The following is a 27052-nucleotide window of genomic DNA, read 5'->3' on the forward strand; positions in this document are numbered from 1 at the left end:
GTACAACTCCTATTCGTTATTATTACTACCACCATCACAAAAAATAGTGTGTAACTTCAACCTCCCTGTGCTAAAATATTAGAGCATATATCCATATGCCCTCAAGAGCCAGAAGTTTTTGCTATGAAAATTCTCATGTGCAACTTTTAATCCTCTCAAATAATTTAATCTTTTTTCTTTACTAATACATTTTTCATTAAGTTTTCAAGTAGAGAATAGGTGTATTGTTTTTCACTTTCAAGCATTTGGCCTTCCAGACCACTTATAAGCTGAACAAGATATAATATTAGAAGTAGGAAATACTTTAGTTGAAAGAATTGAGCATCTCTACTGGATTTTAGCCTGATTTGTGATTCTTAGCAAATCACTGAATCTCTATCAAGCCAGATTCTCTCTAAACCTAATTTGGCAATATCTAATTTATAGAATAGTTGGTAAAAGTACAGTTTTGAGCCATTTTGTTTTTTAATGCATTAGATACACTATTGTTAGTATAGTTGCACCTCTACACCCCATAGAAAGTTTGTGTAGTCGGTCATTTATTTAATAAATAGTATGCTTTAAATATGTGTATAGAAAGATAATGGAGAAAGGGAGAAATAGATGTTTTTTATGTTGATGTTGTTATATTCCAGTCTCTAAAAATATCTTACAAATAAAGAAGCAAGAGAGAATAAACGTGAAGAATCCTGGGGAAACTTCTTTAATCATGGAGCTATGACCACTCCATTGCTAATGAAGTCTTTGATTACAGAAATACATCTGATATACCTTTCAGAATTACTGGGTATAAAATGGCATATCACAATTATTATTTTTCCCCTTTCCCATATTTGTTCACTAAATAAGATGTCATGTTGGATTGCTTTTAATTCTTTATTCCTTTTTGTTTTTAGGAGTTGTACAGATGTTCTGTGCTGCATAATCTTCATACTGTGCATTATTGGCTACATTCTTTTAGGACTTTTGGGTGAGTAAATACGGGTATAGAAGATACGTAAAATTTGCTAATGAAGTAACTAAGTCAATGTCCCATTTTTAACATTAATCATTTTCTTCGCAAAGCCTTGTTATTATTGATTCTTGTCTTTTCTGGTGGGAATGTGCCTCACCAGTACTCATTGGGTAGCAGATTCAACGAATAATAAACACAAAGTAATTTATTCAAAGACAAACCCTAATTACTTAAGTAAGTACAATTATAAAGAAGGAAAAAAAAAGTTTATGGTTTCTTTTTAATCATTTTTACTTTTGAAATTCTGTTAAGCTGCTAATTATGTTCATGTTGCTGTTTACTAATATGTACCAAGACCTATATTAGTTGAGATAGTACATAAGCTTTTCTTTTTATAAGCAAATTTAAAAGAAGGATCATTAAGAATTTTACCACATAATTCATTGATGTTTAAGAAGTCTCATTGTCTTTGCCTACCAGAAAGAGATATTCTGTTGTTTACTGTTAGGTTAAAGATTTTTCTATGAAAGTGAAAATAAAGAGGATAAATATACAAATTATTTACATTTTTAAAAAACTAGCAGAGGATAGTGAATATTTTCTGTAAAAAGTTTCACAATTGCATGTAAATATATCACTATTTCCCTCTGAGACTTAAGTCCTGCCCCTTAGATGCTGACTTAGGAAACTTTAATATATTATTATTAGAGCAGGGGCCAGAAAACTTCATTAATTCTAGTACCAATAATGAATGGCCTAGAGTTAGTGTGGATAGAATGCATAAGTAGCTGTGCCTACATTGGAAACAATGGAAAATGCTCTTCCCTGTTCTTCAGTTTTATCTCCCAATAAGAGAAATACTTTGAGAATAGCAATTAAAACTAATTTCCAAAAGATCATCTCAGTAATATTATGCAAAAGCTATACAGAATTGGAGAATTCAAAAAAGTAAGGCAGGAAGAAAAGTAGGGAGAGAAGAATAAAGGAGAATAAACCACAAAATTAAATAATGTTTTCTAAGACCTTCAGAAGATTCCTTGGTTATTTCTTCAGAGTATTTTAACTTGAAAACATTAAAGCCATTATAGCACAATACACAGTCTATAAATTGAATATTACAACATAAATTTCCTTACAGAATTAACAGAATTTTAGCTTCTCTAACTTTGGGACACATTTTTCTGATCTAATTTTTTTGGTTTTTACTTTTTGTCATAGAATTGAAATTGGTTGCATAAGAGAAAGAAGAGTTGGAGTCAAGTTGATCTAGGGTTTGCTTGCATTATTTGGTGGACTTGGGCTGGTTTCTTAACCTCAATTTTCTCATCTGTGAAATATAGGAACACTACCTACTTTGCAGGGCTGTTGTGAGAAGTAAATGAAATGATATCCAGGTATACAAATAATAGTACATAATACTGCTAGGCAGTATTTCATTTGCTGCCATTGTGTATTCCAGTTGTTCTGAATTTTAAGAAATTGTTTTTAAATTAATTTATTATATCATCTCTCTATGGCAACCCATAATTTTGGTTATTAAAGTTTGAATGCACACAGAAACTTCACAAGGATCTCTTAGTTTGCCTGGAATCTTTCCATCAGGGGATCTTCTGGCATAACAAATAAGTCTCCTCCATATCTCAGAGCCAGTGTGTTGTAATCCACAGAGAAATGTGTTCTGTCCTTATATAGAACTGGGAAAGCCACTGCCACTCTCCTGTTGACACAGTAGAGAAAAGGGATGGGAGTGCACACCGTCATTCCCTATGGAGCAAAATAAGGACTTTGCTTCTTTAAGATCTCCGGATTTGGTTTATAAATACCTTAATTAATATAAATAAGTTGGAGGATAAATGTTCCTCAGTGAAAAACTGTGTTCAATACTGGATTTAGTGATTCTTCCACATTAATCCTGATGCCACTGATTAAAACGAATGACTCACAAAATTTACTGAATATATATGTATACATATGTGTGTGTGTATTTATATACTTTTCTCATTCCTGAACCACAAATAGTCTAACTAGTCTAAAATAAACTTACCTCTTCAGTTATGTCTTATATTGGATTTAAAGGAAGAACGGCAGAAAACGATTAGCAGAGGTTACCAGGAGTGTGAAAAATTTTTTGGCATGAAAGAATATATACCTTCACCTGAGAAAAGATGATGTTATCTCAGTCACACCAATATGTTATAAGTAGTGTGAAAATCAATAAAAGGAAATATTTTTTAAAAAATTTTAACATTGATTTATTTTTGAGAGAGACAGAGTGTGAGTGGGAGAGGGGCAGAGAGAGGGAGATGCAGAATCTGAAGGACGCTCTAGGCTCTGAGCTAGCAGCACAAATGTGGGGCTTGAACTCATGAACCATTGAGATCATGATCTGAGCCCAAGTTGGCCACTTAACCGACTGAGCCACTGAATGCCCCAAGGAAATCTTGTTTAAGATGGAGTTGGGAGGCCAACAGAGGAGCTCTCCTGCCTGCCACTCGTCATTGATTGCACATCCAGTGGGAAGAGAGGTACCCCCCAAGTCAGTAGGACTTTACTTATTTATTTTAAAAGATACAAGTGTTTTTATTTTATTTTTAAACTTTAATTCCAGTATAGTTAACATACAGTGTTATAGCAGTTTCAGATTTACAATACAGTGATTCAACAAGGTCAGTCCTGCTTTAGCTGCTACTTTACTATCCCTGCAGAAGGAAGAAAAGTCTCACCCCAGCAACAGCCCAGCCAATGAGAGACAGTCACAACTCAGCACATGAAAAGCCACTATACTTCAATTCCCAGGTTACTCCAGTTGAGTTTTTGATTATAATAGCCCTCTCAACTTCCTTTTTTGCCCTATTAAAGGAGTGTTCCTCTTCAGTTTTGTTGTAGCTTGCTCTGCTATTCCCAGGTAAACCTGTTTTTGCCGGTAAACCAACTGGCAGTTTTATTTTAAAGGTTAATAGTGGTTTGACATCTTTTGCCATTTTGTTAGATCAGGACCTTCTAAGGCATATCTTCCATCCATTTCTTTTCGTAAGAAGTTTTACCATGAAAGAGCCATGTTTCTCACAAATTCAGCTGAGGAAAAAAACAAAAAAACAACCTGTTCTTTGCCCTTTATGTGGAATATGGCCAGCTAGGTAACACTTGGATGCAACAAAGGCACTTGACATTCTGCTAATGAAAAGCAGAAGTGGAGTCTGGATAGAAGGTAATCACATCTCCTTGAAAGATCAAACTAACGTTTATGATAATAGCTCTCTTTTGTCCCACTTCACTGATGGTTGCTATTCAATTATTGTACTAGCTAGAAAAAAGAATTGGAATATTTATTATGCAAATTGTCCTTTGTTATCCTTGTGCTAACATTATGCAATAATAGCAGAATTTTAACATTTAATAAATTTTTCTTTTTCTTTTATTTCCTCTTTAAAAAAATTAATTCTAGTATAGTTAAAATACTAGTTTCAGGTGTACAATACAGTGATTCAATTCTATACATTACTTAGTGCTTATCAAGGGAAGTGTACTTTTAATCCCCTTCCCCTATTCCACCCACCTCCCCTCTGATAATCATCAGTTGTCTATAGTTAAAAGTCTGGTTGTTGGTTTTTTGGGTTTTTTTGTTTTTGTTTTTTTTGGTTTGTCTTTTTATTTTTCCTTTTTGTTTTCTTAAATTCCACGTATGATCCAAATCATGGAATTTGTCATATTTCTTTTCTTTTCAAATGTATTTCCAGTTAAGTGTGTTAGTTCGTTGTGTTTACGTGGGATGCACCTGAAGTTAGGGTCCAAAGTTTGTGTTTGTTTTTGTTTTTCTGTCTTAGGGATAATTATCCCTGTTAGTTGAGATGCTAGGAAATTAACAAGAAAGTAAAATAATGTAAACAAGCCGAGAACTCTCGCCATGCTGTGAGAGGCCTAAACCACGTGGAGAAGCCCTGTGTAGGGAACTTGATCAGCAGGCTCAGCTGAGCTCCCAGAAATAGTGTTTGGCATCAGCTTCATAAGGTTTTCAGATGATTGAAGCCCCCGGCAACATGTGACTGCATGAAAGATCTCAAGAGCCCCAGCTGAGCCTTCCCCACATTTCTAACTGCTGAAATCATGAGCAAAATAAAATGGTTGTATTAAGCTAGTGGGTTTAGGGGTGTAAAAACAGATAAGCAGAACAAAATTTTGTACCTGGAAGAGGGATGCTACTTAACAAAACCTAACACATGGGCATTGGTTTTCAAACCAGGGCATGTTCAGAAACCCAATGGATTTTGAGGAAACTGTCAGAGTTCGAAGGAAAGTGAGAAAAATGCAATTAGAAACAGGAGAGAAGGGCACCTTGTGACATAGTGTTGAAAGTTTGGCAGCATTGCTGCTCCTGCTGCTGCAGATGGTAATGTGGGAGGCAAGAAATGTACCTAATGAATTCAGTGATCTAGCTAAAGATTGTGCTTAGGAGAACCACCAGCTCTGAAGAACATCATCCACACCTGGGCCTTACTTAGGTGATGAGATCCAGACCCTGAGCCTGAGCCTGATTCTTTAATTGGATGAGGCTTCTGAGGACCTTGGGAGAGTATAAACGTATTTGGTTGTGGAGGGAATGTAAACAGTGTGTGGCCAGAGGCTGGACTATAGTAGTTTTAATACATGGCTGTGACTTCTTTGCCCCTCTTTCTGCCAAGAGGTGTGTGCCTGTGTCTCTTTCCCTTGAATCTGGTAAAGCTTAGGATTGCTTCTTTAATAGAGAAATGAACTAAGCCAAATAAGACTAGTTAAGGGCCTTGACATGCAGGTGATGTATAGATCATTGCAAAAGATTAAAGGAAGGTCATCATGAGTCCACTGGACCTCTCAGTAGGACTGAAAGTACCAAGTACAGAGAGGAGGAGGCTTAAATTCTTCATAATTCAGTCTTAAATCCTTCATAGGATGAGGTAGAAAATAAACAAAATAGCTAAGTTAATATCTAAATGTGGTCAAACTTGACTCCATCATTTCTGGTATTAAAGTATATGGGGGTAATAATACAGTCACATGTGTACTTTTCTATTCATTGCTTCAGGAAGTCCAGCATATCATTCCCTTCCCTGACTTGAACTGCCCCAAAATGCCCAGGAAGGTGAAGTCTTACTTCCAGTTTCTAGGTGGAGAGAGAAACTTTATAGTCTACTGGAGCTCTGACATTTTGGTTGGTGCTATTTGGTATTATTTCTTAGTCAGTTACTCATCTGGATCCTTCTACTATTGTAGGGTTTCCTACACTAGGATCCAAAAATAGAGCTTTTTTTTTAATGTTATTTAATGGGGTACCTTGGTGGCTCAGTCAGTTGAGTGTCTGGCTTTAGCTCAGGTCGTGATCTCATGGTTTGTGACTCTGAGCCCCACACTGGGCTTGCTGCTGTCAGCGGAGAGCCTTCTTCGGATCCTCTGTTCCCCTCTCTCTGCCCCTCCCCCCACTTGCGCTCTCTCTAAAAACAAAAATTTAAGTAATCTCTACACCCAACATGGGGCTCGAACTCATGACCCCAAGATCAAGAGTCACATGTTCCTCTGAGTGAGCCAGCCAAATACTCCCCAAAATATAGCTTTTAAGTCTTTAGGTAGTGATCAGTCATTTCTCCTCAAAGCATGACTAGTGTCTGAATGCAGCCCCTACTCTTTTAGGCCCTTATGATGCCTAAGTACCAGCTCAGTCTCTGCCTTCAAGGCAGGTTCCCTTTTGTAGTATTTAAATTCCTTTTGGCCCTAAGACCTAATTCAAGGTCAGTCGTTTCCATCCTAAATTAAAATCTCAGGGAGAAAAGTTTGAATTCTTCTTTCTTATAAAGAAAATTGATCCTCCCCAAACCAAGGAGTATAAAAAAAAAAAGGGAGAAACCATGTTTTCTTAACTGAGAGGTCACTCAACTGACCTTTTGAGGAACAAAAATAATTCCAAGGTGACTTTGATTCTGTCTATACACGGAAGCAATGAACAGTTCATCTTACTAATAAATAAGTATAATTAAATAAGTTATGCCTCCCCAGGTGTCCTGTTATAGTTTGTGAGCTTGGTGGTAGGATCCTAATGTTCATGGTAAGGGGAAACTGGTGATGGGCAGTGGCTCTGATAGGATGTCCCACTATGTTTTTAGTCTACTTGGGAACGAAAATGAGCATGCCTATCTGATCACAGCTTGGAAACATTGTTTTAGCACAGGAAAACCATTTCTTCCAATAAAAAAGTAAGAAATATAAAGCATTCTAGTTCCCATATTTTATTTTTTTTAAGTTTGTTTATTTTGAGAGAGAACATAAAGGAGGGGGAGAGAGAGAGAATCTCAGGCAGGCTCTGCACTGCCAGCCTGACACAGGGCTTGAACAAAAACCTGTGAGATCATGACTTGAGCCGAAACCAAGAGTCAGGTGCTTAACCAGTTGAGCCACCCAGACTCACCTCCTTTATTTTTAAAGTTGTTCTAGTAAGCTTTTCTTTTTTAAAAAGTTTTCTTTTGGGGTGCCTGGGTGGATCAGTCAGTTAAGCATCTGACTTCGGCTCAGGTCATGATCTTAAGGTTCATGGATTCGAGCCCTGCATCGGGCTCCCTGCTGACAGTGTGGAGCTTGCTTGGGATTCTCTTTCTCTCCCTCTCTCTCTCCACCCTCCCCCCATTCACACTTTCTCTCTCTCAAAAATAAATAAACTTTAAAAATAAATAAATAAAAATTAAAAGTTTTTCTTTAAAAAATTTTAATTCCAGCATAGTTAACATACAGTGTTATATTAGTTTCAGGTGTACAATATAGTAATTTGACAATTTGATACATTACTCAGCACTCATCCTGATCAGTTTATGCTTAATGCCCTTCCCCTATTTCACCAATCCCCACCCTCCACCCATAACCATCAGTTTGTTCTCTATAGTTGAGTCTGTTTCTTGGTTTGTCTGTTTTTTGTTGGTGTGGGCTTTTTTCCCCCACATGTGGGTGAAATCATAAGATATTTTGTCTTTCACTTATTTCAGTTAGCAGCATACTATCTATACCTATGTTATTACAAATTGCAAGATTTCATTCTTTTTTAAGGCTGAGTAATATTCTGTTGTGTGTATATATATCACTTCTTTATCCATTCATCTATCGATGGACACTTGGGCTGCTTCCATATCTTAAGTTATTGTAAATAATGTTGCAATAAACATAGAGAAGCATATATCTTTTCAAATTAGTGTTTTTATATTCTTTGGGTAAATACCCAGTAGTGGAATTACTGGGTCATATGGTAGTTCTATTTTTAATATTTTGAGTAACCTCCATAACCTGCATATTGTTTTCCGCAGTGGCCACACCAGTTTGCATTTCCATCAACAGCGCATGAGAGTTCCTGTCTCTCTACATCCTAGCTAAAAAACTTGGTGTTTCTTGTGTTTTTGATTTTTGCCATTCTTACAGGTGTGAAGTGATATTTCATTGTGGTTTTGATTTTCATTTTCCTGATGATTAACGATGTTGAACATTCTCTCCTATGTCTGCTGGTCTACTGTGTATCTTTTTTGGAGAGATATCTGTTTATGTCTTCTGCACATTTTTAAATTGGATTGTTTGTTGTTTTGGATATTGAGTTGTATAAGATCTTTATATATTTTGGATACTAACACTTTATTGGATATGTCATTTGCAAATACCTTTTCTCATTCAGTAGGTTGCCCTTCAGTAGGTAGTTTTGTTGATTGTTTTCTTTGCTGTGCAGAAACTTTTTATTTTGATGTTGTCCCAATAGTTTATTTTTGCTTTTTAAAAAATTTTTTGAGAGAGCATGAGCAGGGGAGAGGGGCAGAAAGAGACAAAGAGAGAGAATCTTAAGCAGACTCCACGTTCAGCATGGAGCCCAATGTGGGACTCAATCCCACAACCCTGGGATCATAAACTGAGCTGAAATCAAGAGTTGGACACTCAACCAACTGAGCCACCTAGGCATTTCTAGTTTTGCTTTTATTTCCCTTAGGAGACATACCTAGAAAAATGTTGCTATAATCAATAGTCAAATCACTGCTTATGCTCCCTTCCAGGATTTTTACAGTTTCAAGTCTCACATTTAGCTCCTTAAGCCATTTTGAGTTTCTTTTTTGTGTATTGTGTAAGAAAGTGGTCCAGTTTCATTTTTTTTTTTTTGCATGTGGCTGTCCAGTTTTCCCAACACCATTTATTGAAGAGACTGTCATTTCCCATTGCATATTCTTGCATCCTTTGTCAAAGACTGACCACATAATCATGGGTTTATTCCTGGGTGTTGTATTCTGTTTCATTGATCTGTTTATTTTCGTTCCAGTCCCACACTGTTTTGACGCTATAGTTTTTTTTATATAGTAGTATATATTGAAATCTGGGATTGTGATACCTCCAGTTTTCTTCTTTTTCAAGAATGCATTGGCTATTTAGGATCTTTTGTGGTTCCATACAAATTTCAGGATTGTTCTAGTTCTGTAAAAAATGCTGTTGGTAGTTTCATAGGGATTGCATCAAATCTGTAATTGTTTAGGGTAGTACAGACATTTTTACAATATTCTTCCAATCCATGAGCATGAAATATCTTTACATTTGTTTGTATCATCTTCAGTTTCTTTCATTAATGGTTTTTTTTTTCCATTTGTATATTAAATACTTCTCATCCCTTCACTTTTAATCTGTATGGGTCTTTAGGTCTGGGAATTGTAGGTAGCATATAAATGGATCTTGCTTTTTTTATCCATTCTGTTACCCTATGTGTTTTGATTAGAGCATTTAGTCCATTTACATTCAAGGTAATAGTTGATATGTATGTACTTATTGCCATTTTGCTACTTGTTTATGGTTGCTTTTGTAATTATTCTCTGTTCCTTTCTTCCCTTACTCTCTATCATGGTTTATTGGCTTTCTTTAGTCATATACTTGGATTCCTTCTTATGTATTTATTTTTTGCTTATCTATTACAGGTTTTTATTTGTGATTGCCATATTAGGTTTATCTTATGCATATAGCAGTCTATATTAAACTGATGGTTGCTTAAGTTTGAATCAATTCTTTACTCCTCTGCCCCCACATTTTAGGCATATGGTGTCATACCTTACATTCTCTTATTTTGTGAATCCCTTGATTGATTTTTATAGATGTACTTAATTTTACTGCTTTTGTGCTTCCTACATTTTTTATTCCTGCTTATGGTCTTTCCTTTCTACTCAAAGAGTCCCCTTTAACATTTCTTGTAGGGGTGGTTTAGTGGTAAATTCCTTTAACTTTTGTTTGGGAAATTTTTTCTCTCTCCTTCTATTCTGAATGATAGCCTTGCTAGATAGAGCATTGTTGGCTACAGGTCTTTTTCTTTCAGTACATTGGTTTTATTTTGTTTTTTAATAATTTATTGTCAAATTGGTTTCCATACAACACCCAGTGCTCATCCCAACAGGTGCCCTCCTCAATGCCCATCACCCACTTTCCCCTTTCCCCCAGCCCCATCAACCCTCAGTTTGTTCTCTGTATTTAAGAGTCTCTTATGGTTTGCCTACCTCCCTCTCTGTAACTTTTTTTTTCTTCCCCCTTTCCCCTCCCCCCGGTCTTCTGTTAAGTTTCTCAGGATCCACATATGAGTGAAAACATATGGTATCTGTATTTCTCTGCCTGACATATTTCACTTAGCATAACACTCTCCAGTTCCATCCACATTGCTACAAATGGCCATATTTCATTCTTTCTCATTGCCAAGTAGTATCCCATTGTATATATAAACCACATCTTCTTTATCCATTCATCAGTTGATGGACATTTAGGCTCTTTCCATAATTTGGCTATTGCTGAGAGTGCTGCTATAAACATTGGGGTACAAGTGCCCCTATACCTCAGCACTCCTGTATCCCTTGGGTAAATTCCTAGCAGTGCTATTGCTGGGTCATAGGGTAGATCTATTTTTAATTTTTTGAGGAAACTCCACACTGTTTTCCAGAGTGGCTGCACCAGTTTGCATTCCCACCAACAGTGCAAGAGGGTTCCCGTTTCTTCTTTCAGCACTTTGAATATATCCTACCATCCCTTTCTGGGCTGCAAAGTTTCTGCGAAAAATAATTGGCTCATTGCCTTATAAAGTTTCCCTTGCATGTAATTGTTTTCTTTTCTCTTGCTACTTCTAAAATTCTCTCTTTATCATTACTTTTTGTCATTTTAATTACTATATGTCCTTGTGTGGACCTCCCTTGGTTGATTTTTATTGGAACTTTTCTGTGCCTTCTGGATCTAGATTTCTGTTTCCTTCTCCAGATTTGGGAAGTTTTCAGCTGTTATTTCCTCAGATAAGTTTTCTTCCCCCTTCTCTCTTTCTCTTCTTTCTGGGACCCATATAGTGTGAATGTTATTATGCTTGATGGTATTCCTGAGTTCCCTAAGTCTATTTTTATTTTGTATTATTTTTTCTCTTTCCTATTTGGCTCAATTGCTTTCCATTACTCTGTCCTCCAGGTCGCTGGTTTGTTTCTCTGCTTCCTCTAGTCTACTATTTATTACATCTAGTATATTTTTAGTTTTAGTTATTGTTTCTTCATCTCTGATTTGTTCTTTTTTTATGTTTTCTATCTCTTTGTTGAAGGTCATTGCTTTGGGTGTTCTCTGCTGACGGGAATACTGGAGAGCACAGGTCTACAGGTGAACGTGGGGGCAGAGTGTGTGGGTACCAGCAGTGTCCTCACTGGTCCACTTCAGGAGTGGACCTTCAGCTGCCTGGGGGAATTTCTGCTGAAGCTGTTAATGGATGGGACGGATATGCAAAAGCCCACAGGGGCAGGCATACTGTTAGCACACTAGGTGGAAAGTGTTCAGGCTGCGCTAGTTCCTGCAGGTGCCTGTGTATTTAGGCTGGGAGTGGAGGAGGGACATGTCACCTGCCAGCTCTTTTGTTCTTAGAGAAGTCTCCCAAAGATCCCTGCCCCTCCAGCACAGGCTCTAATATTAGTAAATACATCTCCATCCCCTGTACCCCAGGCATTTTTAAAAAGTGCTGCTTCTAGGGACGCTTGGCTGGCTCAGTCAATAGAGCATGCAACTCTTGACCTTGCGGTTGTGAGTTTGAATCCCACGTTGGGTGTAGAGATTACTTAAAAATAAAAATCTTAAAAAAAAAAAAAACTACTTCTATATTGTATCTCAGAGTTGCTATTTGTTATACTGTTTCTTTAAGGGTGGGGACTCTGGTTTATCATCCTTTGGCCCTCCTAGAGCCAAGCAGCTGATTTTGAAGTTCCAGATGTTAAGCCCCATGATATTAAGACCTTATGAAATTAGGCCCCTATGGTTTTCAAAGCTAAATATTATGGGTATTCATATTCAAAGTGCAGGCCTCCTGCCTGGAGTGTAAGGTTCTGTTTCTCTTTCTTCCCTGTGCGCATGGCATGCATCCCTCCCATGGGCAGTCGTGTGGGTCCATTTAGCTCCCCACTGTGTTTCTGCCCTTCCTATATTTTCCATGTGGCCTCTTCACTACATTTAGCTATGGAGAGTCTGCTCTCCCAGTCTTTCGGTAGTTTTCTGGGTTTTTACACTTATGTGGATGTTATCTGGTTGTATCCATGGAAAGAAGTGAGCTTAGGGTCCTTCCCATCCTTTCCCCAGAAGTCAAGTAAGCTTTTATCAATGAAAAATCTGTTGTGTCAACCAGAACCAGTATTAAATGTCCTTTTTCTTTCTTTACAAATATATAAACATTTATTAAATAAACTATATACCTATACTTCCTTTTTTTTGGAATTCTTTATCTTACGAAAGGAAAGACTTAGTTTTGACTGTTACTTGAATAGATTTTTTTTAGCATTGAGTGAGATTTATTTCTGTTTGTTTTATTTTGCTGAATGCATGCATTCCAGATCTTTGCAAGTGGAATATGGTTAGCATGAGAGAGACTGATTTGTGTTCAAGGACATGACCCTAAACTCACCATTGGGTGGAAGAGGCCACCTGTGAAATGATAAACAACATTTTTCTTATCCAGGCAACTGGATACAGGGCTGCTTCCAAAAATGTTTCTACAGCAGAAGTGTCATCAACACAGATTTTCAAATTCGGTATCATGTGTCCTATTATCTGCTTCATTGCATTTGTAAATTGCTTGTGTTAAAAAGCCATAAGCACAATTTGGCAGGCCTGTTTCTCACATATTAAAACAGTTAAAATGTACCTTTAAGGGATACAAAATAATGATTTGAAAGCCAACATTCCCAACCAGCAAGTGTTTAGGGAATGTCTTAGCTGCCCCAAACAGATTTGCAGTTAATTTTTAAGTGTCAGTGCAAGCAGTTGGTCTAATCACATTTTCTCCTTGACAGAGGGCTTTTTAATGGCTGCAACTTCTGACTCAGCCCTAGAGCACAACAGGAACATGCTTTGCAAATGTTGAAATTGAGAGCTAATACTAGATAATAATGCTTGCTCCTGGTACTTCAGTAACATACATTTCCTTGATAGGAGTGAAAGATAATTTTCTTGAGTAAAATTTTCACCCATCTTTTACCAACCTTTGCTTATCTGCTATGAATTACTCAAGTAGTATTTTACAAATAATTTCTCCTCTGTTTCTCTTATATACACCAACCCCACCCCCACCCCTCCCCCGCACACAAATGTATCTGCTTAGCTAAAAGTGGTCTTTTGAAGTTATTTCTAAGACAGTGAGAAAATTAGGGGATGATTGATCTAGATTTATATCGATTGCTATATCACTTTGTCATTTGGTTTTATTCACCAAAATAACCCAGACAATTTAATTTTAGAGCCTGTGCTCTTAACCACCATACAATATTGACTTTTATTTAATGAAGAGGGTGATGAGGATTCTTTGTAAGTAATAGAGATTACTAAGAGGAGGTCAGAGCAGAACCCCATGATATCCTCCTAATGCTTTTCTCTCCTTCTCTTCCCCTGTTAATTTCACATACTGGGCTTAAAACAGCAAGTGTCAGAAGAGTCAGTGGGAAGTGGATATTCTTTTGCAAGCAAAAACAATGAATACTCTAACAGTTTCATCTTAACCACGTGAGCCTGAGTATGTGTTTACTCTGCGGCAGTGTCATTGTTTACATTCAGTGGTTGTTTGCAAAATTAGCGTATTAAGTACACACTAAAAAGAGGAGCATGTTCTTTATGGTAATCGATACATAGATTTGGTTTTTTTCCTTTAGTTAGTGCTTGTCCTATAGAGTAAATAAAATGTCAGGCAGTATCTTATTCTTTGTTTTGTTTTGCTTTGGCCAAGAAGACCTCAAACGATTTCCCATGAAAAAAAGGTATATTTGCTACTAGATATTAGTGAATATTCCATGTAGCATTTTCAGATGTAATAAATTATGTCAATTTTCAGGAATGATGAGAGATCTTCCTTCATACGAAGTAAGGGTATGTTGCCAATTATGGAACTACAATTAAGCAAACACCAAGATGAGTGATACTGAATATATGGTGACCTTGACTTTTTCAAGGAAAATTTGAATAGGAAGAGAACAGCGCCTCTGCTGTGGGTTGTGTGCTGACTCTGACAACCTTATTATGCTAAAACCATCTCTCTGTAGTTCATTATAGAAAATAACCTAAGATACTGCCTGTCCATCCACATGTGAAACCATGAGACAGCCTGTGTATGCACCACAGTGTTTTCCTTTTCCTTTCTAGTACCCACCATGCCCTACCCCACACAGGGCCTTTTTCCATGTATCCATCTAATGGAAGCCTCTTTGTGCCTCCATTCATTTTTCAGGTCTCAGCTCCTGCATTACCTCTCCAGGGACATCATCCCTGACCTCTCTCATTTGGTCATTTGCTTCTATGAATCCCTGGCTTTGTGCCATTTATTGCTTCTTTGCAGTACTTGTCAGAATTGAAATTTCATGTTTACAATTTATTCATTAAGATCTCTTTCCCCCGATAGACTCTAGGCTCCTCTAGCAAGAACCTTTATACAACCAGGGTCTAGCATAGTGCTGACACATAGTAGGTACTGAAAAATATTTGTGGAATGAATGAAGAAAAGAACAAATAAATTTCTGTCCTCATTATTTCTAACTACTTCTTTACCTTAAAAAAGCAGAAAGACACATCTTCTAATGTGAATCAAAACCTTAAACAGATCATGAATAGTGATAGGCAAACATCTAGAATAACTAGAAAAAGTATGTTAAGGTACGCAGCTTAGAGTCGGTTTTGCTAATAAAGAATACAACAAAGATGCTGTGAAAAACTAATTTAGTTTCTTGGCTATTTGGCTGTTTTTCCATTTTCTTTCACTTCCTTGGGTTTGTTGTTGCTGTTGCTGTTGCTGTTGTTGTTGTTGTTGTTGTGTGTGTGTGTGTGTGTGCCTATTTAATCTTTCTTTAAAATATATTTTCCCTCTTTTACCTTTTACTCTCACCCCTCCCATTTCCGACTCTGAAATATAGAATGTGTGTCTTTCTGCTCTTTTCTTTTGCCGTCCCTTGTGGCAGTAACTTCTGACAAAAGAGAATCTGAAATCTTTTATCTCTGGTTATTCTGTTTACTCTTTTGTTCTTAATAAAGTCCTAAACGTCTTGTTGAATATATCTACAGTTCTAATCTTGGGTAGTCTTGTCAGTTACTGAGAATATAGGCTGAGTATTTTTCCTTTTCCCCTCTGGGCTCCTTCTCTACCTGCTCTTCACCCTCCTCTGTTCCGTAAGAGACTCGTATATAAATCATGTGGATTACATCAACAGGCTCTCTTGTCCTGTGGCTTCCTATATGGTTTTGCTAGTGAGAGGTATCAACAGTAGATTGGAGGGAAGGAAAAGGGGTTTGTGAAATGTATTCTTTTGGCTCTCTTGGGGTGGGTCACTTCAGGGTAGCTATACCTCTCTCCCTAAGGCTTTAATTCTTATCAGTTTTGCTTTTTTCATTTGGCTTCTCTTTCTGAGTTTGGGTAACCTTTTCCTTCTTTGTCCCTTCAGGCATAGAGGTGGAAGTGACTCCCAATTGTTGCCATCCTCTGGGTTCTGTACCAAGTCTGGTTTCCCATAACTCTACCTATAACTTTGTAAATATTTGCTCAACCCTTTACAATTATCCTGTGTGAGTGTAACCTGTATTTCCTACTAGAATCCTGCTGTATTCTAAAAAAATAACAACCTAACCTTGACAGGTATTGCTTCCTAAGTAGTGCTTTAACTGGATTTTCCATAGGGTATTCAACTGTTCCATAAGGCTGGCTGGTTCAGGGTTGGTCATTCACTGCTAGCAAATTTGTCACATAAGCACTGTTAGGATCCAAGTCAGCCTTTCTGAATGAAACTCCATGTTATCCTAATCCCCACATAATCTTCATCCCTGTTGTCATGATTACTTTTTCACAAAATCATGGAATGAGTGCTTTAACCTTTGATTATTGAAAGATACCTCTACACAAGGGTCTTGACTAAGCAACCGCATGGAACATCAATATCTTCATATTCTAGGTCCATTTTGAGGTCAGTCCTTCTAGTTATTTCTCAAACTTCCTTGACACTGATTGTCTAATGTTCTTAATTTACAGTTCATGATAACATGATGAAGTTGTTGGCTTCTGTTCATAAATAGATTAATGATTCAGCTCATCTCTTCTTTCAGCTAAAGTAGATAACGAGGAAAATTTCCCTTGATCAGTGCCAACAGATCCTCCTTAGCCATCTATAAATCTGGTTTAATTTTATCTTTCCCAGTCAACTATCATAGGGCCCTTTTCATGAGTCATGGGGACTTGTTAAGACAGTGCCTCAGGAGTCAACACACTATTATTGTGAGCAATCTTCGTATGTAAGTTTCTTGTGCCTTCATGATCTTCTCAAGCACTATATGACTATACCTCTTCTACTCAATAATGGAGTGCTTCTGGGCACAGCTAATTTTAGGCTTGATGGATCAGATAACATCCAGTTTATAATGGGCTTCTTATGTCATTAAATGATCATTCAGAGTCCAGGAGCAACTTCTCAAAAGAACTGTTATTTGCTGAAACAACATGGGTTTTCTCCAAAACCCTGGGAAACTCCACTTGTGATTCTTAAAAAGGCATTTGTCACAGGCCCCATACAGCATCCTGTTCTGACAGATAGTTTAAGCACCATTGAGTCCATTATGCATATAGATTTGCACAATAGCCTGGATTATCTGAAAAAAAAATTATTCTCTGGGCTGTACTCATATCTGGCAGGTGATTAGAGTTGTGCCTCTTTCTTAATAGAGAATGCAAGGTGCAGCAACTTATCTTTCACTTTGAAAGAGATAGGTCTACTGGACTCCTAAGGTCTCTATTAGAAGACTCTTGCATTTCCATGCGATTTATTTCCCATACATTAGCATACATAAGACTTTCTTTTTTTTTTTAATTTTTTTAATGTTTATTTATTTTTGACAGAGAGAGAGACAAAGCATGAGCAGGGGAGGGGCAGAGAGAGAGGGAGACACAGAATCTGAAGCAGACTCCAGGCTCTGAGCTGTCAGCACAGAGCCCAACACGGGGCTCGAACTCACGGACCATGAGATCATGACCTGAGCTGAAGTCGGATGCTTAACCGACCGAGCCACCCAGGTGCCCCAGCATACATAAGACTTTCTAAGGCATTGAGATTACATGCTTTCCAGTATTCTCCAGATCTTTTCTTCAGGATGCCATCAATGTAAGGAATCTGCGTGGTATCCTGTGGAGTAAAGATATTATCAAAACCCTGCAAACTAAATTGTGGCAAAGAGCTAGGAAGTCCTATGACCTTGAAGAAAGATAGTGAGGATGCAGTACTATTTCTGCCAGGTGAAAGCAAATTCCCTTGGTGTTTTCTACTTATTGGGAAAGGGAGGGAACTTTTGTCAGATCAACTGTTGCATCCAAGGTGGCAGAGGCCACTTTAATTTGTTCTAGTAGAAAGACTACAACTTTTGAAGAGCAGTTAAAATTGAGGTCATAACTTGGTTAAGCTAGAGATAATTCATTACCATTCTCCAGAAGCCATCCTCTCTCTGCACTGGCCAATCAGGGTGAAACATAGTTTCCTTAGGGAGATTGTGTTAATTATATAATAGTATTCTACTAAATATGAATGTGTTCACTTCTATATCTTCAGAGTCTTTGTGTGCCTATCACAAGTAAGGCCCAATGAATGAATGACTAAATGGATGGAAATATGATTGAAAATTCAGTATGAATGAATGAATGAGTGGGAGTTTCACCATATTCTAGATTGGCATTTTAAAGCTTTTCATATTGACTTTAGGAATTAAAATTTTTTTTTAATGTTTATTTTTGAGAGAAATAGAGCACGAGAGGTAGAAGGGCAGAGAGAGAGACACACACACAGAATCCAAAGCAGGCTCCAGGCTCTGAGCTGTTGGCACAGAGCCTGACATGGGGCTTGGACTCCTGGACCATGAGATCATGACCTGAGCCTAAGTCAGATGCTTAACCAACTGAGCCAGGTGCACCAAGAATTAAAGTTAATAGATATTAGATAGTGTATAATTAGTTAGGTCCTAGGGAATATCTAAATCAATTTGAGGACTCCATGTATTAAATCATGTAGTGAAGAAACAAAAATTACTAAAATCCTAGCAATTGTAGCTGTGAGTTAAATAACATAGCAAAATAAATCAAATAGAAAAGAGGATTTAATTATTATAAATATTTATATTGGAGAACATAAAGATAATTTAACTGAATCCTTCAAGTATATAAAATATTTCTAAAAGCTATGTGGTAATTAGTTCTCTATTGCTACATACCAAATTACCCTGAAAATTGACAACATAAAGCAAGGAATGTTTCACATGTCAATTTCTGTGGTCAGAAGTTGGGAACAGCTTAACCAGGTGGCTCTGGCTTTGAGTTCATGGCTTCATGAGGCTGTAGTCAATTTTAAACCAAGGCTGCATTCAGCTGAAGATTTGACTAAAGTGGAGAATCTGCCTTCAAGATGGCTCACTTACATTAATGTTGGCAGGAAGCTTCAGTTCTTAGTGACTGTTGACAACTATGTGGGCTTTTCTATAGGACTTTCCGAGTACCTCAAGCCCTAAAGCTAGTGATCTAAAGGAGAGCAAAGAGTAAGCTGCAATGCCTTTTATGACCTACTCTTGGAAGTCACCCAAATGTAATTTCTGCCACGTTGTATTCATTAGAAGCAAGTCTAGCCCAGACTCCACGGAAAAACGTGAAATAATTTATGGACATATTTGAAAGTCACCATAGATAGTGATCAGCTGAATAAAAGTAAATGGGAGTAAATTATAAGAAAGAACTGGGGCGCCTGGGTGGCTCAGTCGGTTGAGCATCCGACTTCGGCTCAGGTCATGATCTCGCGTTCCGTGAGTTCGAGCCCCGTGTCGGGCTCTGTGCTGACACCTCAGAGCCTGGAGCCTGTTTCAGATTCTGTGTCTCCCTCTCTCTGACCCTCCCCTGTTCATGCTCTGTCTCTCCCTGTCTCAAAAATAAATAAAACGTTAAAAAAAAATTAAAAAAAAAAAAAAAAGAACTCCATGATAGCATATCCCCCCATAAAATCTGGAAGCAAAAAAAGATAATCTGGGATATGTGTGTGTGTGTGTGTGTGTGTGTGTGTATACATATATATATATATATATATATATACACACATATATATGTGTGTATGTATATACGCGTATATATGTGTATCTACACGCGTATATATGTGTGTATATATGTGTATATATATCTCAAATTATAAGAGTGTGAATGAACATGCAAATCAATGGATCTCAGTCAAAGCAATGGATCTCAATCAAAGCAGTAGGACTGCCTAGGGAATCTTTTTTTTTTGATTGTCACAGTGTTTAAGGGGAGTACTCCTGGCATTTAGTGGATGGGATCTGGGAAAGGTAGATGTCTTGTAATATCTAGGATAGTCCTACACAACCAGGAAATGTCCCATTTCTTGCCGGGCTTTCCCATGTCCCTCTCATGGAGATGACAACTCATTTTTAAGTAACAAATGTTATTTTTGCATAGTTTCAGTAAATACCAAGGGAATTTGAAGAAATAGTGTACTTTTTTGTTAAAATAGACTATAATTTGTTCATTTAGGAGAAGTCCATCACTGACAGCACACTTGTATTATTTAAGTCTCCTACACGATACACCTGCATCTTCTCGTAGTTATAGCTGTTACATTCAATGAGCCTATTTATAGGTGCATGTACTGACTTAATTCACTGTCTTTTGATTTAGTCACTTGTGAGCATTTGCACGTTGATATGCACACTATTTAATTATAAGTTTTCTTTTTATTTCTCATTTACATTACATTAGGACATGTTATGGATATTTTATTTTATTTATTTTTGAGAGAGAGCATGAGCAGGGCAGGGACAGAGAGAGAGGGAAGGATCCAAAATGAGCTCTGCGCTGACAGCAGAGAGACCGATGCGGGGCTCGAACTTACAAATCGTGAGACCATGACCTGAACTGAAGTTGGGTGCTCAACCAACTGACCCACCCAGGTGCCCCATGTTATTGATATTTTAAAAGAAAGTCTATATATGGGTAAGTATTGTTACCTGTATTATTTCAAGATTGTAAAAGGAATGTGGCAAATTATTAGTTATAAAAAAAGATGCATTGGGCATAATGGGGTTAGAAAAGGACTGACAAAAATATGTGATGTTACGGCACTGTTAATCACCTTATATAAAAAGCCCTTGACAACTGTGGAGAAATAATCTAGAACAGATCTGTCTGGGAAAAACAAAGTGTGAGTCATCTATAAATTTTCCAGTAGCCATATTTAAGAGACTAAAAAGAGACAAGTGAAATTAATTTTAATAATATATTTAAGAATGACTATTATCATTTCAGATATTCTCAATATAAAAATTATTGAAATTTTTATACTTTTTTTCTACATACTGTCTTTAAAATCTGGTGTGGATTTTACACTTATTATGTGTCTCAATTCAGGTAAGCCACATTTACATGCTCAGTGGACATGAGTGCCTAATGGCTACCATATTGTACAGCACATTCCTAAAATTGCCATGAATAGAGAAATTCCAAAAAAAGGAGTAAAATGTGAGAAATCTCTTAATTTATTAACAGACAAAATGCTGCTGTTGCACATCTCCTTGTTCTCCTCTTTTTTTTTCCCCTGTCAAGTTCTTCCAGTGCAGGTGTGGGAAGACAGGAACTGATGGAGAAGATAAAGAAAACTAGGGGTGCCTGGGTGGCTCAGTTGTTTGGCTCAGGTCATGATCTCCAGGTTTGTGAGACTGAGCCCTGCATCAGGCTCTGTGCTGACAGTGAGAAGCCTGCTTGAGATTCTCTCTCTCCCCCTCTCTCTGCCCTTCCCCTGTGCATGTGCATGCTCTCTCTTTCTCAAAATAAATTTTAAAAAATTAAAGAGAAAACTAGATATCCTTGACTGTGGGGACTTGGTTGAACTGGCTCTTGAAGCTTCTAGGTCACAGATTTGATGTTACAGCTCAAACACAGATGATCTGCAGCACAACTTCTGTGCCAGAGTCTGCCTGGAGAGGTGTAGCAGCAACTCAGTAAACACAGCCACCTGCTAGAATTCAAAACTACAGAATCAAGAAAGAATTCTTCCCTTGATAATTAGATCTCCCCCGCCCCCTTCTCCTTTGTTCCCAGGCATCCGATGCCTCTCAACCAGATACTCTCCCTCTTCTGCCAAGTACAAAGCTTTTTCTTTCCAAATGACAAAGGCTCCAAAATTACTGGTGTCATCTCCTTTCCTACCATATGTGTCCAACATACTGCTGATCCTCATGTTGTTGACATCCATATTGTTTCCCACTGTTAACAGGCTCATTCCTAATTTATCCTTTAATGGGTAGCATTATAGCTTTGATAGCTCAGTGGTTAAAGCTTGAGCCTTAGACAGCAACATACCTAAATTCAAACCCTTGCTTATGCCACTGAAAAACTGTGTGACCTTGAGAAGTAAATAAAATTCTGAGCTACAGTTATCTATAGAGTTAAGGTGAAAATGATATCAACCTCATAGAACTATTGTGGGACTCAAATGAGACAATGGATGTAATACTTTTAGCATAGTACCTGATACATTGTGAGCAATTAATACACCAAAGCTCTTATTCTATTGTTTCCTCAGTCTGTAATTTCTTCCCTGCTCCTGGCCACCTGTCTGAGTCCTAGTCATTTTTCAGTCTTTCCCAGGTCCCATCTCTTCTCTATGGCTCTTGCAAATTTTATCGTCTCCTTTTCATGCGTTTCTTAAGAAATCTGACATAAATTGACTTCTCATACAGCACACACAATGGCCATTTAGCAAATTCTTTGGTTAATTGATTTATGAAAAAGGGAAAGGAAATCATAGCAGATTCTGCTGATGTCCTACCCCACATTCCCTCGGTTCTTCAGAGTTTGCTTGCGGCTATGGTAGACTATGTCATCACGCCCACCAACAAGCATGTTCTATATGGTTCCTCAGAAGGTCCCCAGCAGGATGGAGTCACCATGGCTCCCAACAGTATCCCACTTGTTGATATTCCCTTTTTTGGCTTTCTTCCTTCCCTCACTCCCACTTAAGCTTCCTAGAATTATCTCCCAAATTAACCTAACTGTAGCAAAGTCCTTGTCTCAGGGTTTGGTTTTGGGGAAACCTAAATAAGACAGGAACTAACATTACCAAGTCCATACTTCATGCCAAGCAGTTGGGCTTTCTATTATATTATCTTCTTTCATATTACCAACATTCTTATGGGGTTTGGCATTATTATACCCATTTTTACAGTAACAAATTAGAAAGCCAAGACTAAAACAAGCAACTTACTCAGGGCCATAAATATATTAAGTAGCCAACCTAGCTAATCTAAATACTCCTTCAGGTGCCATTTCTGAATTAATATTTGTATGGAAAAGGGATAAAATATTTCAGGGAAAAATTTAAAAATACATTACAGAAGATAGGTAAAATTGAACCTCTTAGTTTTAGCCAAAATGTGACAAAAATAATATATAAAAACAATATAATTAAATAGTATCCAGAGACATTGTCCACTGAATGCTTAGATGACATTTAAATTCTTTATTTATAATCTACTTTCTTCTGGGAAATAAAGACAAGAAGATAAGGCAGCAGAGGACTGCCTGAATGTAGTCAGATTTTGTAAGACTATTAGAAGATGAAGCCTATTTGGCCTTCATGACATTGAAGAAAGAATGAGACACAGGAGACTTTTCTGGGTACTTAGATACTAAAAGGAAAGACGTGGATGAGAAAAATTGTGAAAAATTTATCTTCCATATTATATGATCCTCATTCAGAATTGATTTTTTTGTATCTTCTCAAGTCACACAGGTCATGTACATAAGGGTGACTGAATTATTACATGAACTGTCAAATCCGATAAATGTGGGTGAGGATGTAGCTGGGCACATGTTAAAGGAAGCAACGGACAAAGAGATCTGTTTTCTGTATGCAGAGGCAAGTAGTACTACATGACCAATGCATTTTCTAGAGTTTTTAGGGATTTTTCAAACTAAAAAAGTTTAGAAACCTTCAGTTAGATAACACATGTTACTTTCTGTCATTCTGTAGTCTAGCTGTCAGTCAAGTTTCTAATTCTTGGAAAATAAGCGTGATGAGTCTATATGAGGTAGAGCCCAGCATCTTCCGGGAAAACAGAACCAAGTTTTTGTTTTTGTGAAGTTTGAGAATACTTGGTATTTGTAGTAAGCTTTGAGATTAACAGACAAAATGTACAGCAAATCTTTATTATATATTGCACTAAAGTTGCTAATATTTGCCTTTAGAATGTCACATGAAGTCAGAAAGAACCAGTTAATGTGAATTAGACATTACAGTTTCATTCCTTTGAATTTTTTAATGGTTTTCACTTATGTATAACCCAAAAGGATGACATCATAATATTGGCTGTAAATTTATTAGCTCTCCTATGAAGTCATCCAGTTTTAAGCCTTAGAAAAAGTGTCTTTCAGCCAACCAAGCATTTGTAGTGTGCCCTCTAACTCACATTCTAATAAATGTCATTTTCTAAATGCATTACCTCAGGTTTTGGCTACAACCCAGATGAATCCTGAGAGATTAAGAGAAATGTGTTTTCTGACTGATTCATCCATATTTTATTTTACTTTTCATTAAGAAATTACTCTTTGAAGAAAATCAATAATCTCCTGTGACTGAGGGGAGAGGTTAATGTGTTGCAGTGATGCATTCTAATTTCTCAAATCAGACTGCCTTTAGTCGGCTATTGCTGATAGAGTTTTTGTCTTTTCTTGTTCCTGCAGCCTGGGTACATGGCGACCCCAGGAGAGTGGCCTACCCTACAGACAGCAAGGGCCACTTTTGTGGCCAGAAGGGCACCCCCAATGAGTGAGTATGGCCCCCTTTCCTTTGTCTGGTTTTATTGTCTAAGCTGGAACTTAGGAATTGTAACCAAACCAACGTGAGTTTGCTCCTTGGTGAGTCACAGATAGAAACTACACCAAGTGAGTTGTCACACAAAGGAAACTTGATTTGTACCAAATAAGGAAATCGCAGGAATAACTTCCAAAGTTGTGACTCCCTGGGCAAGAGTGAAAGTGTTCCTTTTATTTAGGGTCAGGATGAATATTTAATAGGGAAGCCTTGTCATTGTATGTAGAAGTGGGCATACGGTCACACATGTACCTTAAAGAAACATGCCTATATGTATATTATATGTTACATAAATGAGGCTTGTGCTCCATGCTGGGCAGAGATTTTAGTACTATAATTAGGTAAAGGTTATTGTTGGTCATTCCAGAAGTCACCCCGTGGTCCATTTGTGCAGGAGTGAGTTATGGGATTAGCTCAAACTGGTCTGGGTGGTCTGGACCAGCAGAGCTCTTCCTCAGAAAGTCATTATTGCTTGAGGGGTAGTTTTGTTTGCCATCACAGGATGCTATGCCCATAAGGTCCTTTGTCTGAGTTAAGAGATAAGTAGAGCTTAAGGGAAATGTGGGACAAGTGTTGGTGGATACAAACATGTGAGCAGTAAAGGCCAGGTTTTGGGGTCTAGCTAGTGACAAAATCACTTTTACATTAATCCTAGTAGGCTTAGTAAGAAGATTAAAATTCATAAAGGAAGTTTTCCCTCCCTTTTTTCCTAGAGACAATTTGTAAGGAATTGGGAAATTTCCTACTATATGATTTAGGACAAGTTGTCATTGTTATACAGCATTTTATTGGGATGCATGAAGATTCTGCTTAGTAAAAGTATAATTATGATGGATGAGTTGGACGAATGATTTTATCAGAAGCCGTGTTTTAAAATTTCTTAGGAAATGGGCTTTTGGAAGGCTGAGTTCTAAGTAGCCAAACAGTGCAGTTAGAATTGTTTTTGCCACAGTACCTACTGGCAAATCACTTTACTTCCCAAAGGGGTGCACAAAGAAAGTCTTCAGCGAGTGGTAGGTTTTTCAAGGCTACTTGGCTACTAGAGACAGTGACTGACTAGCTGAAGCAAACAAGGGAGAATGTTTTATCAAATTCCTTTCTAATGTTAATCATAACAAAAGTTTCCAATTTCTGAAGGCAAGTTTTCTATTTTTTTACCTTAAAAACAAGACAAAACATAAATCTCACTTTTGAAACAATGTTACTCTTTCTCACTGGTCCATTTCATGCAATACCTGGGTTTTTACTAGATCTCCTAGTTCTTCATAACCAATTCAGTTTCTATAAAAGTTGGTATTGAATGGATGAAAAACAGAAACAACAGCCCTTGCTACCACTAAAAACAAGAAAAAACAAGGCTCAAAACATTGTGTGTGTGTGTGTGTGTGTGTGTGTGTGTGTGTGTGTGTGTGTGAACATTTGCTGTGTTACCTATGTTGCCCACCCATAACTTGGGAGCTTATTATTCCAAAAGATATACAAATTAAATAATAGATTCAGGAAAGGGTTAATAAAATTCACAGAGTAGAATCATTACAGATAATAAAAAAAAAACCTAGACATTGGGTAGTGGGGCAGGGGGGAGGGTCAAATCCTTAATCATGTCAGATTGAGTTTATGGCAGACAAGCTGACCTGTACAAAAAGGTCCTCCTTGCCTATCAGAGAGTGGATTAAATCCTCAAGTAGGGTGGGCATTCTTATTTTAACCTCAGTAACTCAAAAAATCATAGACATTGCCAACAAAACTTTCATACTATGAAGGACAAAGAAAGCACCAGGTAGTAAAAAAAAAAAAAAAAAAAAAAAAAAAAAAAAAATCCTACACATGTCTCTGGCTCTTAAAATAGGCTATTTTTAAAAAGGCCTCTGTAACAATAAGTGTTCTACACCCAAGCCAATGACCTACTTATTTCCAACAAAAATGGGAGATCACAAATTTCAGCACGTAAAGATTATTCAAAGACAAAACAAAGCAAAATAAAGATATGTTCGTTAATGTCTTATTTATAATAACAATGTGTTGGAAACCATACAGAGATCCAACAATATGTAGATGATAGTAAATTAGGACTTCTCTCATGTAATGGAGTCATTAAAATTTATGTTTATATTTTCAAGGAGTGATTCTATTGATTTTCCTTTATAGTTTCTGGATCTTGTGTCATGATTATAATTGCTTTCCTACTCTGGAAAAGAACATTCACCTATATTTCTGTAATATTTTTATGGCTTCCTTTTTTATATTTAAATTTCTAATCTACATGGAATTTCTTTTTTGTAGAGGGACTGAAGTAGTAATGAAATGTGTTTCCAGTTGCATATGCAGTTATCTCCAAATAGTTGTGAATAATATGCTCTTTTCCCCTCTGATTTCTGATACCATATTTATCACACAATAATTATATAATATATAATTTATATTTTTTCTGCATCTGTGCTATTTCAATGTATATTTTTAAGCTTCTCAATTGTTATAATTCTTATAATAAGTGTATATTAATTTGAAAACTTAACAAGAAAGTTCAAACGATAGGATTTTTAATAGTAAGCGAAAACATTTATGAAAATATTATATTTTAATCACTTAAAGCACTGTGGAAGTATCCTAGAAATAGGCAGGAAGAAATAAATATAAGTATAAATTTGGAATGTGATAAAGATGAGATTTCAAGTCAGTAGCAAAGAGATGAATTATT

At 37.0% G+C, this 27052-nt stretch overlaps 1 protein-coding gene across 5 annotated transcripts in view; it reads left to right on the top strand.

The window, feature by feature from the left end:
- Positions 1 to 27052, top strand: part of SLC44A5 (solute carrier family 44 member 5) — a 377137-nt gene that overhangs the window by 270875 nt on the left and 79210 nt on the right. For all 5 annotated transcript variants that reach the window (XM_019448853.2, XM_019448852.2, XM_053893793.1 and 2 more), the window contains 2 exons: positions 897 to 970; positions 24225 to 24309. In XM_019448853.2, the coding sequence (XP_019304398.1) occupies positions 897 to 970; positions 24225 to 24309 (159 nt within the window). The remainder of the gene's footprint in view (positions 1 to 896; positions 971 to 24224; positions 24310 to 27052) is intronic.

The sequence above is a fragment of the Panthera pardus genome, unplaced genomic scaffold (genome assembly GCF_024362965.1).
Source record: "Panthera pardus isolate Hobbes unplaced genomic scaffold, ASM2436296v1 HiC_scaffold_11, whole genome shotgun sequence".
In the NCBI taxonomy this organism is placed as follows: domain Eukaryota; kingdom Metazoa; phylum Chordata; class Mammalia; order Carnivora; family Felidae; genus Panthera; species Panthera pardus.